The sequence below is a fragment of the Notolabrus celidotus genome, chromosome 10, assembly GCF_009762535.1.
Source record: "Notolabrus celidotus isolate fNotCel1 chromosome 10, fNotCel1.pri, whole genome shotgun sequence".
Classification (NCBI taxonomy): Eukaryota; Metazoa; Chordata; class Actinopteri; order Labriformes; family Labridae; genus Notolabrus; species Notolabrus celidotus.
The window spans coordinates 2,074,418-2,090,513 of record NC_048281.1 but is presented as its reverse complement, the minus strand read 5'-3'; the positions used below and the strand labels follow the sequence as shown (position 1 = coordinate 2,090,513).

Here is a 16,096-nt window from a genome sequence, read left to right as displayed (position 1 = left end):
CCTCCATACATCACTGATCTCCTGTCATTTTATGTTCCAACCTGATCACTGAGGTCCTTGAATGCTTCCTTTTTAAATGTTCCTCGTGTGTCTCACACAGCTTTCTGATTTTACGCCCCTAAACTGTGGAACTCTCTGCCTGTGGACATCAGAACAGTGAGCTCTCTGGATGTTTTTAAAAGTAAACTTAAGACTTACCTTTTTCATCTAGCTTTTCATTTGGAGTAATCTATTTTTGGCCCTGGACTGCATTATTATTTTGTTCATCTCTTTAACATTTATTTATCTTATTTAATTATCTGTTTATCTGTTTTTTTCTTGTATTCATCTGATCTTGTCAACACTACCTTATTTCTAACTTTTCTTTCCACTCTTACTTATTTTATTAATTTTACTGTGTTGATTTATTTTATTTTTAAGTATTTTATTTATAACCATGCCTTTTATCATTTTTACCATTGCTGTTGTTTTCTATCTCTGTTATTTTGTGAAGCACTTGTTGGCTGCATGTTTATATGTATGAAAGGTGCTGTATAAATAAAGTTGAGTTTAGTTGAGTTGAGTTTTGGAACTCTGTAGAGGTGCACTCAAGCTAGGTGTTCAAGCCCAATTTGACCTCAGTGAGGCTACTGACTGGTCATCAGTTTAAAGGGATAGATCAGTTTCTAGTACTTCTAGTAGTAAAAGAATGTGTTGTGTCCAAGAATAATGCAAAATCAAGATGCTTTCTTACGGCAAAGTAAAGTGCAGGAAAATGTCTGAATAGAGCATGCACTTATATCAACATTATCTTTAGGGTTGGACTTTTACAAAATTAACTGATGACCCCGTCTGCAGAGGGTTGATAGCCCAGCTTCTGCCCTGGTTCTACGCCGGCTTCTTATCAAAGGGGCTGAGCTGACCCTGATCCCCATGGTAATACACTCACTATTGACAAGTATCTAATACAACCACACTTTAAAAAAAAAGAACCGCTCCCTTTAAGCCTGATAATTCCAATAAAATATACCAACTAATCAATGAAAAGTGTCATTGGGAAATTATCTAAATATTGCATCAGCATAAAATAGGTTAAAATGGCAGTACTTAATGAGCCCTCTGAATTAAATAGTCCTTTTTAGGATCTGATGATAGTTTCTTATATAAAAATAAAAAGCAAAATGTTTCGGGAGATAAAATCCAAGCAACCATTTTTCCCAAAGTGAAATTATATCCTGCTTCTATTCTCCTTCATTTATTTTCGTTCTATGAAGGTTAGCTTTAAGTCCAGTTTAAGGTTTTATAGCTGAAATCTTCTGTGCCGTGTATCAACTGCAGCATCACATCTACTTTATATGTAGAAAATGATTCACTGGCGCCACCCAGAGGTCATCCATTGACAGTGACAGCAGAAAAATGTCATTTATTTAACAATTATTAGAATACAGCTTATTTAAAATGTTATGATTTGAGTTTATTGACATCCATGTAATCTTAAAATCATGCAATTAAGAAAAAATGCATCAAGAGTCTTACAAAGGAATTAGATATTCAGTTAAACCTTTCCTAAAACTGAATTAAGATTGTTAACTGAGACAGTTTTTCTCATTTGTTCTGAAATTGTTACCATAGTCTGATAAAAACTCTCATGTAAATGTCAAATACACCCAGAACAGCTGCCAAACACCAAACAGATTATTGAGATTTTACCTCTGTTCAAAATTATCCTTAGAGTTTCTCCATCCTCCCAGATTCCACCACAGCTTTCTTTAACTTCCTTCTTGTTTTCATGAGCCCATATACAACGCAGATGACGCCAAGCACACTCACAAAGAGGAATGCAAAGAGGACATTCAGTGCAACTTCAGCCTCATCTGATGCAAGCTTCAGACCCAGGAAGTCCACGGGATTATGAGTAGTAGTGGGTGTAGTAGGTGTAGTTTGTGTCGTCTGTGTCGTTGGGGCGTCTGTAGCTGTTTAAAGAGAGGAACATACACAAGACAAAATCAGTTATTTATTCATCTTAACCTCATATTTTAAATACAAGCCCAAACCTCAAGACTCTGTTATTCTTTGTTTTTGTGTATGATTGTGTATAATCTGGATGATATTCTGAGTTTCAGTCCATGCCCCATAATGGGAGATATTCCCTCCTAAATCTCACAATCAACACATTGATTTTCAATAGTAAGACCAGGCATTACTTTACCTTCAGGCTCAGGGTTCAGACACTCATGGGGCCCGAGGGCAGGGTCTGGGAAACCGTTGCAGTTGATGATGGAGGCGTAGCGAGATGCTGAGTTTTTAGGGATGCGTGGAAGGTTTGGGTCAGAGCGGTTCACAAAGAAAAGCCCAAACCGCTCCGAGTAGCCAGCTGCCCACTCAAAGTTGTCCATTAATGACCAGGCAGTGTACCCTTTCAGGTCAACTCCATCCAGAACCTGGGCTGAAAGACCAGCAATAAAACCTTTACGTAACTTCAAAACCTAGTTCAATAAGACAAGTATTTGGTACTGAATTTAGACCCTTTATGAAAGTTATGTTACATGCAAGTAAGATACAACATTGAATTTGCAATTAATCAAATACAAACAATCTATGTAGTACCTTTCAGAGCCTGGTTAATGTAGTTTTCATAGTAATACTTTCTGTGGGGGTCGTTCAAGGTGACCTCTCCTCGCTCTGAGATCCCGTTCTCTGTCACATACACAGGAGGGTTTCCATACTCATCCTTGATAAACTTGAGGAGTTTCCTAAATCCAAACGGGGTGATCTTAAGCCAGAAGGAGCCAGATCCAATCCAGGTTCGGTCATGGGTGACTCCAGTACCCCTTAATCATGGAATGCAAATTAAACAGAAAGCAACAAAGTGAGGCATTCATCTGTCGCTTTAATTCCTTGTGTCCCAGATCTTCTGCTCAGTGCAGAAGCACTCTTATGAACTTGGTTTCACTTCCTTAAATCCCACTCACCTGTCACCTTCATAATCCTGCTGATTTCCTAAATCAACCGGGTATGACAGAACTGTGGTGTAATGGTTCAAACCAAAGTAATCATGGGTCCCTTTGATCCTCTGGATTTCTGCAGGAGTGAACTCAGGAAGCCTGTTAAAGAATGCAAAGTCTTTTTAAAATCCTTTAAAGGCTTTCACTATAAACCCTAAGTACTTGAATATCCACCTGTTCCTTAAAGTTCATGTTCATTTCTGTGCTGGTGATGGTTTAAATCTATTTTCATTTACCGTGATGCAGGTAGACCAGCAGCAAGGCTTCTTTCACGAACGATTGTTTTCATTAAATCAGGGTAATCTCCTTTGAAGATTGGATGTGCAAACCAGCCAAGGAAAAACTGCAAAAAGAGTGATAGATTATACAGATATTCAGGGTACCATCATGCATACCAGAGGATCCTACATAAAAAAATATTTCAGGTTCCACTTCAGGTGCTTATTTCAAGTTTTAATTTACTATCTGAGCTGTCTTGTTGCATAATGCCCCATCCACCTGCTCTGTTAGAATGATCAAAAAAGAAAAAAAGATTAAATAAAAGACTCTTTTCAGGAGTCAACACATATTTGTACCTGCAGGTAGCGGTTGGCTGCATCCACATCCTCCTGCTTATATGGATTCCTTGGCTCCGTCCAATCAGAGTTGATGGTGATGGAGATCATGCCACCCTGTGTTGCCCGGTACTTGTCGTTGTAGATGTGCCAGGCTTCAGCGTGGGCCTTGATCAGGTTGTGAGCTGCAATATACTGCTTACCTATAATACCTGGAGAAATAAAGGAGTGATGACCATTACTGTCATCATCATCATACATTTCAAGATTTCAGATACAGAGGGACGTTTAGAAGTTGTGGTGTACTGTTGTAGAGCGTGTTTGCACATCAGTAAGTAATAAGAAATAAATACGTTTGATCACCTGGAGCAAAGGTACCATATCCATAGCCAAGGTTGGCCACAATGTAGGGCTCATTTAACGTTATCCAGAACTTCACTCTGCTTCCCAATCGGCTGAATAAAACTTCTGCATAATCTCTGAATCTCTGGACGATGGTTTCATTCTCCCAGCCGCCAACTCTCTGCAGAGCCAGTGGGAGATCCCAGTGGTACAAGGTAATCTGAGAAACAGTGAAAAGGAAATGTTTATTTGATTGCTTTCCCTTCAGGATCAAATGCTTGCACAGGCTGTCACTGATTTGGATACTATCACAAGAAACCAACTTTTTAAAACACAATGTAACATTGGGTCATAAACAGCTTCACTACCAACCTGAGGCACAATATTAGCTTCCTTCAAAGCATCCAATAGCCGCTTATAGTAGTTCAGTCCTGCTTCATTGATGTAGTTGTTGGTGCCATCAGGAAGCACTCTTGGCCAGGATACAGATAAGCGATAGTGGGTCACCTTCAGTTTCTTCAGCACCGCAATATCCTTGTCGATCTTATTGTAACTATCACAAGCAATATCACCGTTGTCACTGTTGGACACTCTCAATGGAGTGTGGGCAAACTTGTCCCAGATACTCAGTCCTTTTCCATCGGTCCTCCAGCTGCCTTCAATCTGAAGTGAGAGGAAAGTTATATTACTGAACAAGCCATTGTTAACTCTGACTTTATGATAACTCCCTCTGTGTAATTGGTAGACTCTTTAAATAGCTGACACTTCACCATGCCATCTTTTCCAAAGGACATTCTGCCATTGTGGAGGAGTAACAGATGACTAGTGGACAAGCTTAAAGTGACACTTCAGTTTTTTTGAAGTGGGGTCGTATGAGTTACAGTACACTATTGCTCCTGTTAGCCACAATGCGTGCCGGTGAGCTCTTCCCCTTTAATGAGAAAATTCCCAGAGGACCGGCCGGCAAGCTAGGCTATTTTCTCAGCCGAAGGCGACGCCTATTTTGTGTAATTTCGCTAAAGTTGAGAAAATATGGTCCAGGCACTCAGAAACCAGAAACCCTCTTTATTTTGGCACTATTTTCATACACACCTCGCAGGCTGGTGTTCTTCCGCTGCATGAGCACGGATACACGCCGATCAGCTGTTTGGATCAACAAGCACGTACCATTTATAGCAGACACTTTTAGAAACAAAAACTACAAACTGCAGAAATGAGTGGTTCTGACAGCGACGATGACATGCTGTTTACTGTGGACACAAGAGGATATCTCTATGAACCAGAGTTTACAAAGGAAGAACTCCAGATGCAGACCCAACGTACCGAAGAAGAGAGGGGAGAAAGTTCTGTGCTAACGAGTGAGCAGGAGAGATCTCACGTTACCTGGTGGTGCCGGTGTGTAAATTGTGAGCCCATGCCAACCAACCCAGAGAGCTTCTGCTGTCAGGAGAGGGACTTAGTGACAACAATACTTCAGGACCTTTCTGAATCAGAGGATACCAGCGGCTCACATACGGCTCCAGTCTGCATCACTCATCATCCAGAGTTCCCTGTCTTACAGGAGGTTTGCTTGTTTGAACAGCCGGGATAAAGACAGGTATGTACCATCTTTTAAATTAGCAGAAAAGTGAGTTTAATTCACTCTAAAGACCAATACCGCTACTTGATCCTGCTACGTGCTTGTTGATCCAAACAGCTGATCGGCATGTATCAGTGCTCATGCAGCGGAAGAACACCGGTCTGCGAGGTGCGTCCGAAAATTGTGCCAAACCAAAGAGGGTTTCTGACGGCAAACTGAATAGCTCCAATTTTTTCTACTGGTGCATGCATTTGCATCGTGATGAGAGCCTGGAACATATTTTCTCAACATTAGGGAAATTACGCGAAAAAGGCGTCCCTGTCCGTAAAGAATTGTAGCCTAGCTTGCCGGCCGGTCCTCTGGGAATTTTCTCATTAAAGGGGAAGAGCTCACCAGCACGCATTGTGGCTAACAGGAGCAATAGTGTACTGTAAGTCATATGATCCCACTTCAAAAAAACTGAAATATCCCTTTAAGTCAGTTTCATGTCCTTACATTTTCCAGACTTCCCCTTTCAAATGTTTCACAAAGCAAGAGATTGGCTTGTCTTATGTGTGTGGCATGTTCTCAGAACTGTCAGTGCTCCTTGCATTTAAAGTGGGGGGTGGGTGCCTGGGTGTAATGTGCAAAACAAGTGAATGCAACTGAAGAGAGTAAGGAAGAAAGTAAAGCAGAAAACTCTTTGAACATGAAAATGTATCAACAAGCCCTCTTGTTCCCTCTTAAAGGTCCTGACAATTACCTGCTGGGTTCACACAGGAGCTCATTCATTCCGACATCGTGTGGACTTGGTATGAAGGGTTGGCATAGTAAAGTCTGTTTAGTCAGATAATATTGTTCTCATATGCAGGATAATGTCAGGGTGTTTTCAGGGGTAAATGGTTAAAGCTAGGGTTGGTAGTCACAGAAAACTAGCATGAATTTGAATGTAGCATTTCCTCAGGACTCCGTCTAACCCCTCCCCCCCTCCCTTCGGAGCTCCTCCAAAACAACGCCCCCGCTCACATGCACGAGCGCCGCTGATTCACGACCATATGATGGTGACTGATTCAAAGCACATGGTTTGTGTTTTGCACTACGTCAACTCATGTCTCACTCAGCGGTAAGAAAACACCAAAACATTCTCATAGTGAAAGTTAAAAACACAAACAAACATGAAATGTATGCTTTGCAGGAGGCGGGCAGAACGTCAGGACAGGATTTGATTGGTTTCATCATTTGGCTCCTGATGGCAGGGATTGGTTGGTGTTTTCCCAGGTTTACTCCGGCTGTAGATAGCAGCTTTTTTTTTTACCTCTTTTACCTCATTCCCTCTTTTCTTTTTTAAGAACACATTATGTATTGATTACCATCGGGACATAAAGATCATTTTAACCAGTATAACGAAAAGTGGATCTAAATCTGACTACCAACCCCAGCTTTAAAGGTAAATGGACTTGTACTTAATATAGTGCTTTTCTAGTCTTTCTGACCACTCAAAGTGCATTTACACGTCTCGTCACATTCACACATCATTCCCTCACTGATGGTAGAGGCTGCTTTATATTAAGGGACCATTATTTTAACCTAATCTAATTCATGCATGTTCTTGCCCAAGGACACTTCAGCATGCTGGGTTCAAATTGACAACATCCCGATTGATAGACGACCGACTCTACCCACACAGAGTGTAGATGAGGCTTAAATGTTGTAAATTACCTGATAAGAGGCACTGGCAGTACTCCAGTTGAAAGCATTGGGGAATTCCCCATAAAGTATCTTCTCATCGTCTGGTAACGGGAAGCCATTGTCTTTTATAACATGGTAATAATAATGAGCAGAACGTTTGGGTGTCCTTTGCCGGTTTGGGCTTGTGAAGTCAACATGGTGCAATCCAAATCCAACCTTGTATCCATTGAGCCACTCAAAGGAATCCATGAGAGAGGTTGCTATGTATCCCCTCACCTTCACACCATCAAGATTATGGGCTGTGGAAAATATATTAACATAGTAAGCTTCATCAGGAATGAAAAAGTTTAGTAAGCTTCAGCAACTGATGTAAACACTCACCCTTTAAAGCCTCATCAGCATAGGTTTTGTAGTAAAATACTCGGTCTGTGTCGTCAACTGTTGTCTTGCTGTCTGTAGCTACTCCATTCTCTGTAACGTAAATCTCTGGGTCTCCATACTCTTCCTTAATCCAGTTTAGGAGTCTTCTCAGGCCCCATGCTACAGCTCTCTGTTCACTTATTGCAGTAGTGGGTGAATCACCTTCCTCTGCTACCGTCAAGTCCAGGTCGTATTCATAAGACTGAGGGGACAGCCTCAGTGTCGCATGACTTGCAATCTTCGTAGTGTAGTGATTAACACAGAACATGTCAGCAGTTCCCTTGATGAAGCTCTTTTCCTCTTCAGTGAAAGAGGGGAGTCTTGTCTCTGAGAGACCTTGGAGTTCACTTTTGTTTCCAACCTGCCACTTCATTGCATCAGGATAGTCACCGTTCTTGAAGATGGGGTGTGCAAACCAGCCCAGTTGGAACTGCAGAGCACGATCAGCAGCGACCACTTCCCTGGGAACATTAACATCTTCAGGTTCGACCCAGTCAGCATTGAGAGCGATGGATACGAGACCGCCTTGGGACTTGCGGTACTTATCATCATATGTGTGGTAGGCCTTGGCGTGTGCTTTGATAAGGTTGTGTGCAACTTTATAGGGAGCAGTTCCTGGTTTCTTAACATTGGGTGGGATCGTTCCAAGCCCGTATCCTAACCATGCTATTGTGTGAGGCTGGTTAAAGGTCATCCAGAGTTTCACTCTGTCACCAAAGCTGGCAAAACAAAAGTCACAAAAGTCATTGAAAATGTCAATCATGTCTACATTGTCCCAACCACCAAGGGTTTGCAAAGCTTGTGGAAGGTCCCAGTGATAGAGTGTCACCATGGGAGTGATGTTAAATGCTAAGAGGCCATCAATGAGTCTGTTGTAGTAGTCAACACCTTTCTGGTTCAAGGAGCTACGACGACCATCAGGAAAGATCCTGGACCAAGACATGGAGAATCTGTAGGACTTCACCCTGAGAGCTCGTAGCATGTAGAGGTCTTCATCTAGTCTGTTGTAGCTGTCGCAGGCCACATCTCCGTTAGCATTAGCAGGAGTATTGCCAGGCTTTTGGGTGAATGTATCCCAGACGCTTGGCCCTTTCCCATCAGCATTCCAACCCCCTTCAATCTGGTAAGCTGAGGATGATACTCCCCAGCTGAAACCTTCAGGGAAAGTGCCGTAGTGATAGAGTTGTCTTTGTAATGTGGTTTGGCTTGAGAATTTGTTCCAAACAGTCATGGCTTGGGATGGGACGGTGGATGGGGGTAATGGGGACAATTTTTTTGATTCTATCTTTGTCATTTTTGGTGTATTAACTAACTGCTTTTTGGAAGCAAATCCATTGTGCTCAATGACTTTAGCATAAAAGTAGGCAGATTGTCTTGGAGTCCTGGGTCTGTCAGCAAGGTCAAAGTCAACATGATGCAAACCAAAACGTTCACTGTAGCCATGTGGACCTTCAAAGCCATCCATGAGTGACTGGACAGTGAACCGCTGTACGTTTACTCCATCTATATGTGTAGCTGTAGACAGAAAAGGACAGTCAGCTATTTCACCTAATTGCTCATGTGTGATAAATTCTCAAACCTAGAAGTAATTAATATGCAGGTATTTTCAAGGTAAAAGCCATTATAGCAAAACACATGCCAAAGATGGCAAAGTATACATTTTCTAATTCAATCCACGATTACAAGCATGTTAAATCACATCTGTATTGGAATGAGAAGCTACTGTTTGTTGCCTACCTTTCAAGGCCTCATTGATGTAACTCTTCATGTACTCTACTCTATGGGTGTCATTGATAGTGTCCCCACTGTACTCAGTTGGCATACCATTCCCAGTTATGTGGATAGGCAATTTGGTGACATTCAAATACTCCACTGAGATGTAGTTCAAGAGCCTTCGAAGCCCCCAAGGTGCAGAATAGATCCAATCAGACGCTGTTGAAGACCATAATGGGTCAACATGTGCCTGGAAGTCACCCACCCCATGAGGACCAGGGTTACAGCCCCCAGCACTGTTGTTGACCAACCGGGACGTGTAGTGGTTTAACCCAAAAAAGTCAGCTGTTCCATGTATCCTCTTGCTCTCTTCAGCTGTGAAAACTGGAAGTTTTGCAGGCACAGAAAGAGGGCACTCATCTATTTTCTGCTCAATCTGAGTCTTGAGTGTTTCAGGATAATCTCCGTTCACAAATATGGGATGTGCAAACCAGCCCAGCATGAACTGCAGGTAGCGATCTGCAGCTGCTACATCTTCAGGTCTGGAAGGGGCCATGGGTTCAGCCCAGTCAGAGTTCAGTGCGATGCCTACTTTCCCTCCTTGTGTCTTCCTGTGTTTGTCATTGTAGACATGCCAGGCCTCGGCATGGGACTTGAGGATATTGTGTGTGACCTGTGGAGCCAAAGTCCAGGCTTTTGTTTAAATGTCTACAAATAAATATACAACAGTATGTATGTGTACACAATGGTAAGACAATTGCTCTTACCTGATAGGAGGAAACCACATAGTCTTTCACTCCAGGAGGATGCTCACCAGTACCATACCCAGCATGGCTCACCACCCAAGGGCTGCTGAAAGTGTTCCAGGTCTTTACCCTGCCTCCAAACCTGGAGAAGCAGAAGTCTGCGTAGTCCTTAAAGGCTTCAACTATGGATGCATTGGTCCACCCACCGTAGCCCTGGAGTTCCTGGGGCAGATCCCAGTGGAAGAGTGTGACAACAGGTTGGATGCCAGACTCAAGCAGAGCATTTATCAGCTTGTCATAGTGGAGAGCGCCTTTCTCTGATTGGCTGCTCCTGTGGCCTGAAGGGAAAATTCGGGCCCAGGAGATAGAAAACTGGAAGGTGTTCACATGAAGACCCCGCAGGAGATAAACATCATAATCCACCTTATTGTAACTGTCACAGGCTAGATCAGCTGTCTGATTATCAAAAACCTTATTTTCATGACCAAAACGGTCCCAGATGGTCTCCCCCTTTCCATCTTCCATCCAACCACCCTCAACCTTGAAGGACTCACTGGAGGTAGCCCACTGGAAGTCATCAGGAAAAGATTCATTGAGGAAGGTATCTCGCTCTGATGAGGACATAGTGGCAAAATTGCTCCACATTTTGCAGTAGTTCATGTAACATGATGATGTTTGAGGAGTGTTTGTGATTCTGTTATCGTCACTTTGGCGCACATGACTGAAAGAAAAGAAACCAGAGAGTGAATATAACGGTGAGTTGGAACACTTGATTTAGAATTCAACAATTATTTATTTTTAAAATGATAGGATTGTTGAAAAAATTTGGGATGAACTACAGTTCAATATAAAAGGTTAATCTGAATCCGATTCTGTTTTCACACTGTGGGATCATAAAATTATTTTGTCCTACCCTTGACAGAAAACTCTGTTTAAAATGAAGAAAAAAGAAAGTTTGAAACACCCTCCCTTTGAAATATACATTTACACAAACCTATTATTATAGTTGTTGTTATTGTTGTTATTGTTGTTGTGGTTGTTATTTTATGCTAATCCTCATTTAGGAAATATTTGGTGTCTAAATTCATAGCCTGTTTCCAGTGTCTTTATTCTCAACCAATAATTTCAAGTGGATTAAATTTTTTTCTCTGTTTATTTGAACCGAGATCTTTCAGTGTCTGTATTTGCAGTTGTACCTCTTTGGGAATGCATCATCTGGTCGTAGCATATCTGCCATGTCGAGTCCAAAAACATTTTGGGGTCCATTGGCCAGAACTGTAAAAGTATCATGAACATCATTTATAATATAATGTATCCATTATTACCACACTATATTCCTTGAATCCTTATCAATTGCTTTCCATGTCAGGTATTATTAGCAAGTATTTGACAATCGGATTCTGAATGTGATCACTAATCCATGTTAGTTGTACTTTTGACAGGCAGTTAAATTGAAGGTTGGTCATCAACTTTAAACATACCAACAATTCCTTATAATTCAATATTAACAAGCAGCAGCATTTCAGTTTACCCTTCTCACATTACCTTCTAAAATGTTTGTATTTGACAGGAACTGATAAGGAGGACAGTCCCTGATGATCACCTCATAGAAGAGGATGGGTTTTCTTTGGCACTTTGCCTACAAGAAAAGATGACATTCATTTATTTTATTGTTCAATACAAGTACCTAAAACAGAAATTCAAGGTGTTGTTTAGTCTCGTTTTTTTTTTTATTATTCGTTTCATATCTTTAGCTGAGGGCTGTTAACTATGATTTAATGCATCTCTACGTACCAAAACATTTTGCAGTTCATCAGCCAGCTCTCTTCCAGAGTTGCAGTCATATTGAATCTTAATGGAGATGAAATCTGAATATTGCTGGAACACAGAAACATGTGAGTGTAGGTGGATGTGGATTCCATGTTATTCACAGGCCTCTGTGTATTCCCAAACAATATGTGTATCTTACCAGCAGTGGAGTGTCACAGATGATTGGTGCTTTGTTGGCCTTCACTCCAACTGATACTCCTCCAACTGAAACACATGGCATGAACAGTAAGTCATTAGATTACACCTTTCTTTGCCATAAAGATACCACATAGTCCTTTCCCCTGCTTTTCTCTGGTCTCTTATCAGAACCTTTAGTGCAATGAGATGAAAAGATAGGGACACCATTACAGTGCATTTTCTTCTGCTCAACTAATAAAGCAACAAATATTTAAACTGCAACAGATGATCAGTCAGAACAGGAGATCAATAAAACATTACCAAAATTAAAGGATGAGCCACCACCTCCTACCCCCCAGTAATGGAGACTTTATTTTAAAATCATAAAAGCAACTAATGTCAAAAAAAGGAAAATCTCTGTAATCCTGCTGAACCCACACAATGTTTTAAGATTTTTTGAACGTATGGTCAAGTTAAGCAAGAAAATTATCATATTTTCAAACTATGGAACACCCTGCCGGAGGATCTGAGGGGAGCTGACAGAGATAATGACAATTTTAAAGGTAAACTAAAAACGTATTTATTCAGTCTGGCTTTTCTCTAAGGTTTGACAATTTTAATACTAACTTTTTACAATTATATTGATTTAAATGTTGCATTATTTTATTAATTTTAACTGTTTATCATATTTTATTTTTATTTATTTATTTATTCATTCATTCATTTAATTTTATATTCAACTCTTATCCTTACCCTTTTGAATTTATTTATTTTAACTTTTTATATTCTTAATATTCATTTGACGCTTTAACCTATTTTAATTACACATATTGTATTGTTGTCGGTGTGCTTTGGTCTCTATTTTAAAATCATTTTTTGTATTTTAATATGTCTTGCCATTATTTTATTTCTGCTTTTTTTTTGTTTTCAATTGGTGTAAAGCACTTTGGGTTGAATTTGCTTTGTATGAAAGGTTCTAACTAAATAAAGCTTGATTGATGGATGGATGGATGGATGGATGGATGGATGGATGGATGGATGGATGGATGGATGGATTGATTGATTGATTGGTTGATTGATTGATTGATTGGTTGATTGATTGATTGATTGGTTGATTGATTGGTTGATTGATTGATTGATTGATTGATTGGTTGATTGATTGATTGGTTGATTGATTGGTTGATTGATTGATATTTTTGAACCACAATAAATAAAATATTATTCATAATTACTGTTAATTTTGTTAAAAATCTGAAGATTTTCAGAGTTAAAATCAAGGATATTTCCTGAGGATTCAATGTTGTGCAAGGAATCTATATCACGTTGCAACCATATATGAGGTTTGGAGATTTAATTGGTCAAGTTAACATAATGTGAACAGACACAGTTTTTATGTATGATAAACTTTATCATGTTTATCATATAATGCAGACTTAAAAATAAAACCTTGTATGATAATTTGGAAATTCCAAAGGAAAACAATGTTTAATGTTTGAAAAAGTCGAATTACCACACTTTCACTAATCAAGCAGGGTAATTTATTAATATTTGATTCTGATTGGTCACTAGAGTAAGGCTTGCTGATTCTGAAAAGCAACAGCAATGTCAGAGAAAACCAGATTGCACACATCATATCACATCAATCCACATAAAGACCAAATTGAAGACAAGTGACACAAAGAGACCACACGGTATGAACTTTGGCATAGTTGCAGTACTGGATGATTGAGAAAGGTTACAGGAAGAGGACCTGTGCTGAAGGGATTTTCTTCATCTTTGTAGAATACCAGCAAAAAACATTATTATTATTATTGTGATTGTTATTATTATTATTATTATTATTATTATTATTATTATTATTATTATTATTATTATTAATGTTGTTGTAATTATCATTATTGTTGTTGAGCTGTTTTTTATCTAAGTATATGGTTCCTTATTCAATAAAATCATCTTTCAATGAATACCAAGTGTCAATTTGTTTGTGTCTTTAGTTGGTAGCCTGTGTTTGGTGGATAAAGCCTCATTGAGGCATATAAAATATATTTTTTTTTACGAGTATGCAAACATTGACTTGAGTGTCTCACTTAATAATAATTACATGAATTCATATGTCTGCAGCTTCCTTATGTAATCATCTAATATCTTGACATAACTTAGTAAAACATCAAACACCTACCTCTCTGAGGAAACAGTTGGTGGTAGCGCTGATAAACATTGATGTGAGCATCAAGAGCACTTTGCAGATCAGACTCCTTCAGCTCATCCATGCTGCTCAGTGTCACCCAAGACTCAACCAGCCCTCCGAACTGCACAAACACAAACTCTGCATACTGCTGAAACATCTCAACCAGCTGCTGGCTCTCCCAGCCTCCATACCTGGATCTCAGAATGTCTGGCACTGTGGATCCATGAAGGATGACCAGAGGCTCCAGTCCCACTTCCAGAAGCTGTTTCAGCAGAGTCTGGTAACAGGTGAGCACAGACTGCTGCGGCTGGCTGGACTGGCCTGTAGGTAGGAGCTGGGTCCATGACAGTGGCACTTTGAAGTGGGTCACCCCTCTGCTCTGGAGGTACTCAAAGTACTCTTTAGATTCTGAAGGTAGTGTATGGCTGCAGTCAAATGTGTCCGATAATGCCCAGTCAGAGGGTTGTCCACTCAGAGCTTCCACCTGCTCACTGGTTATGGGACCTGCAAGAAACACGGCCTCCCGTTGATCATCATAGTCCTGGCACATGCACCCAAACACAGTGAACAAACACAGGGAGAGAAGCTTCCCCAGTAACATCATGGTGTCTGAGTGTGGGGAACTGAATTAGCCATGAGGTGGCTGACCTTTTATAGTCCCACTGTTTACAAGCCTGAACTCTCAGTACAGCATAGGTTTCATAATAGTCATAACTGTACAAAAGGTTACCTCTGCTGTGATACTTTATGATGTTTTCTGAAGACTTGTCACAACCTTGAATGCTCCTGATAAAATACAGGGGTCAAACCAGAGCTAAAGATATTGTATACACAAAGTGTATTGTTTAATAACAATTGTATGGGGCAAAGTAGTGTTTCAGGTTATTAATGGCTGTTTATAGATGTATTTAGCATTAGTATAGTTAAGAAATTATTGTGGTAAAGCATGTAAGAATTATAATTGGATTTAGTTGTTTAACATACCATTTTAGTTATTTTGCTGATGAGGAGACACTGTCTCTTTAATATAAGATTGTGTGTGGCACAGACAGTGGGAGGAGTCAGTGGAATCTAGACTGGTTTGGAGTCGCATGTTTTTACCGTGTCTGTTAGAATTGTGTTTATTATCATGGAATCCTGCATCATCTGCTACATGTTTGGATTTGTGACACTGATGGAACATCAAAATAAAGTTGTTTTAGTTTTTACAACACACAACAGCTCACGAGTGGATGATGCTCTGGATGTAACAGGGAGACACGTGTAGGCCAAGACTTCCAGCTAGCAAGGCAGTTTTGTCAGCTACAACAATACAGAGATTAGAAATTGAGATTCTGGGAATAAACTTTTATAATACATTTCAGGGGATATTGTAAGAATTTTGATGAAACTGCATTTAGTCAATATACTGTTTGGATACTGCCTTTCAACCTGGAAAATACATTATACTATGAATATAATGTGTTTGTATATTTATCCTCAAAAACAACATGTTATGTTGTGAAGAATTTTTGGTAACACTTTATATTAACTACACACTTTTAAGCATTAGTTAAGCATTAGTTAAGCATTAGTTAATACTTCTGTATTAATACTCATCTGTAAAGCATTGTTCATACATTAATACTCATTTATATATCATGTACAAACACAGTTATAAATGTTTTATTATTCATGAATATGACTCTCTGTAATGTGTTAACTAACTCTTTGTTCATACTTTATAAATGATGGATTCACAAATTACAAATGAGCTATTATGGTCATTATAAACCAGTTATAAACACATTTACAGGTTATGATTCTAACATTTAGTAAGGGTTAGTGAACACCTTATTACATAGCAAATTATGATTAATCAAGGTAGTCACAAAGGACTTATAAGCTGCTTGTTCATGGTTTTGTGAGCTGATCTAAAGTGAGGACTTTTTATGCTTTACAAAGAATTCATTAAT

General features: G+C 39.7%; 1 protein-coding gene across 1 annotated transcript; it reads right to left on the bottom strand.

Moving 5' to 3' along the window:
- Positions 1–1,385: 1,385 nt before the first annotated feature.
- LOC117820258 (lactase-phlorizin hydrolase-like) lies at positions 1,386–14,745 on the bottom strand. The gene is made up of 15 exons (XM_034693982.1): positions 14,133–14,745; positions 11,976–12,040; positions 11,801–11,884; positions 10,028–10,573; positions 9,285–9,933; positions 7,509–9,062; positions 7,158–7,426; positions 4,253–4,543; positions 3,902–4,100; positions 3,560–3,750; positions 3,221–3,327; positions 2,952–3,083; positions 2,587–2,810; positions 2,189–2,425; positions 1,386–1,952 (listed from the first exon to the last, which is right to left on the bottom strand). The coding sequence occupies exons 1-15, from the start codon at positions 14,743–14,745 to the stop codon at positions 1,708–1,710; spliced, it is 5,406 nt and encodes a 1,801-aa protein (XP_034549873.1). The 3' UTR covers positions 1,386–1,707.
- Positions 14,746–16,096: the final 1,351 nt, after the last annotated feature.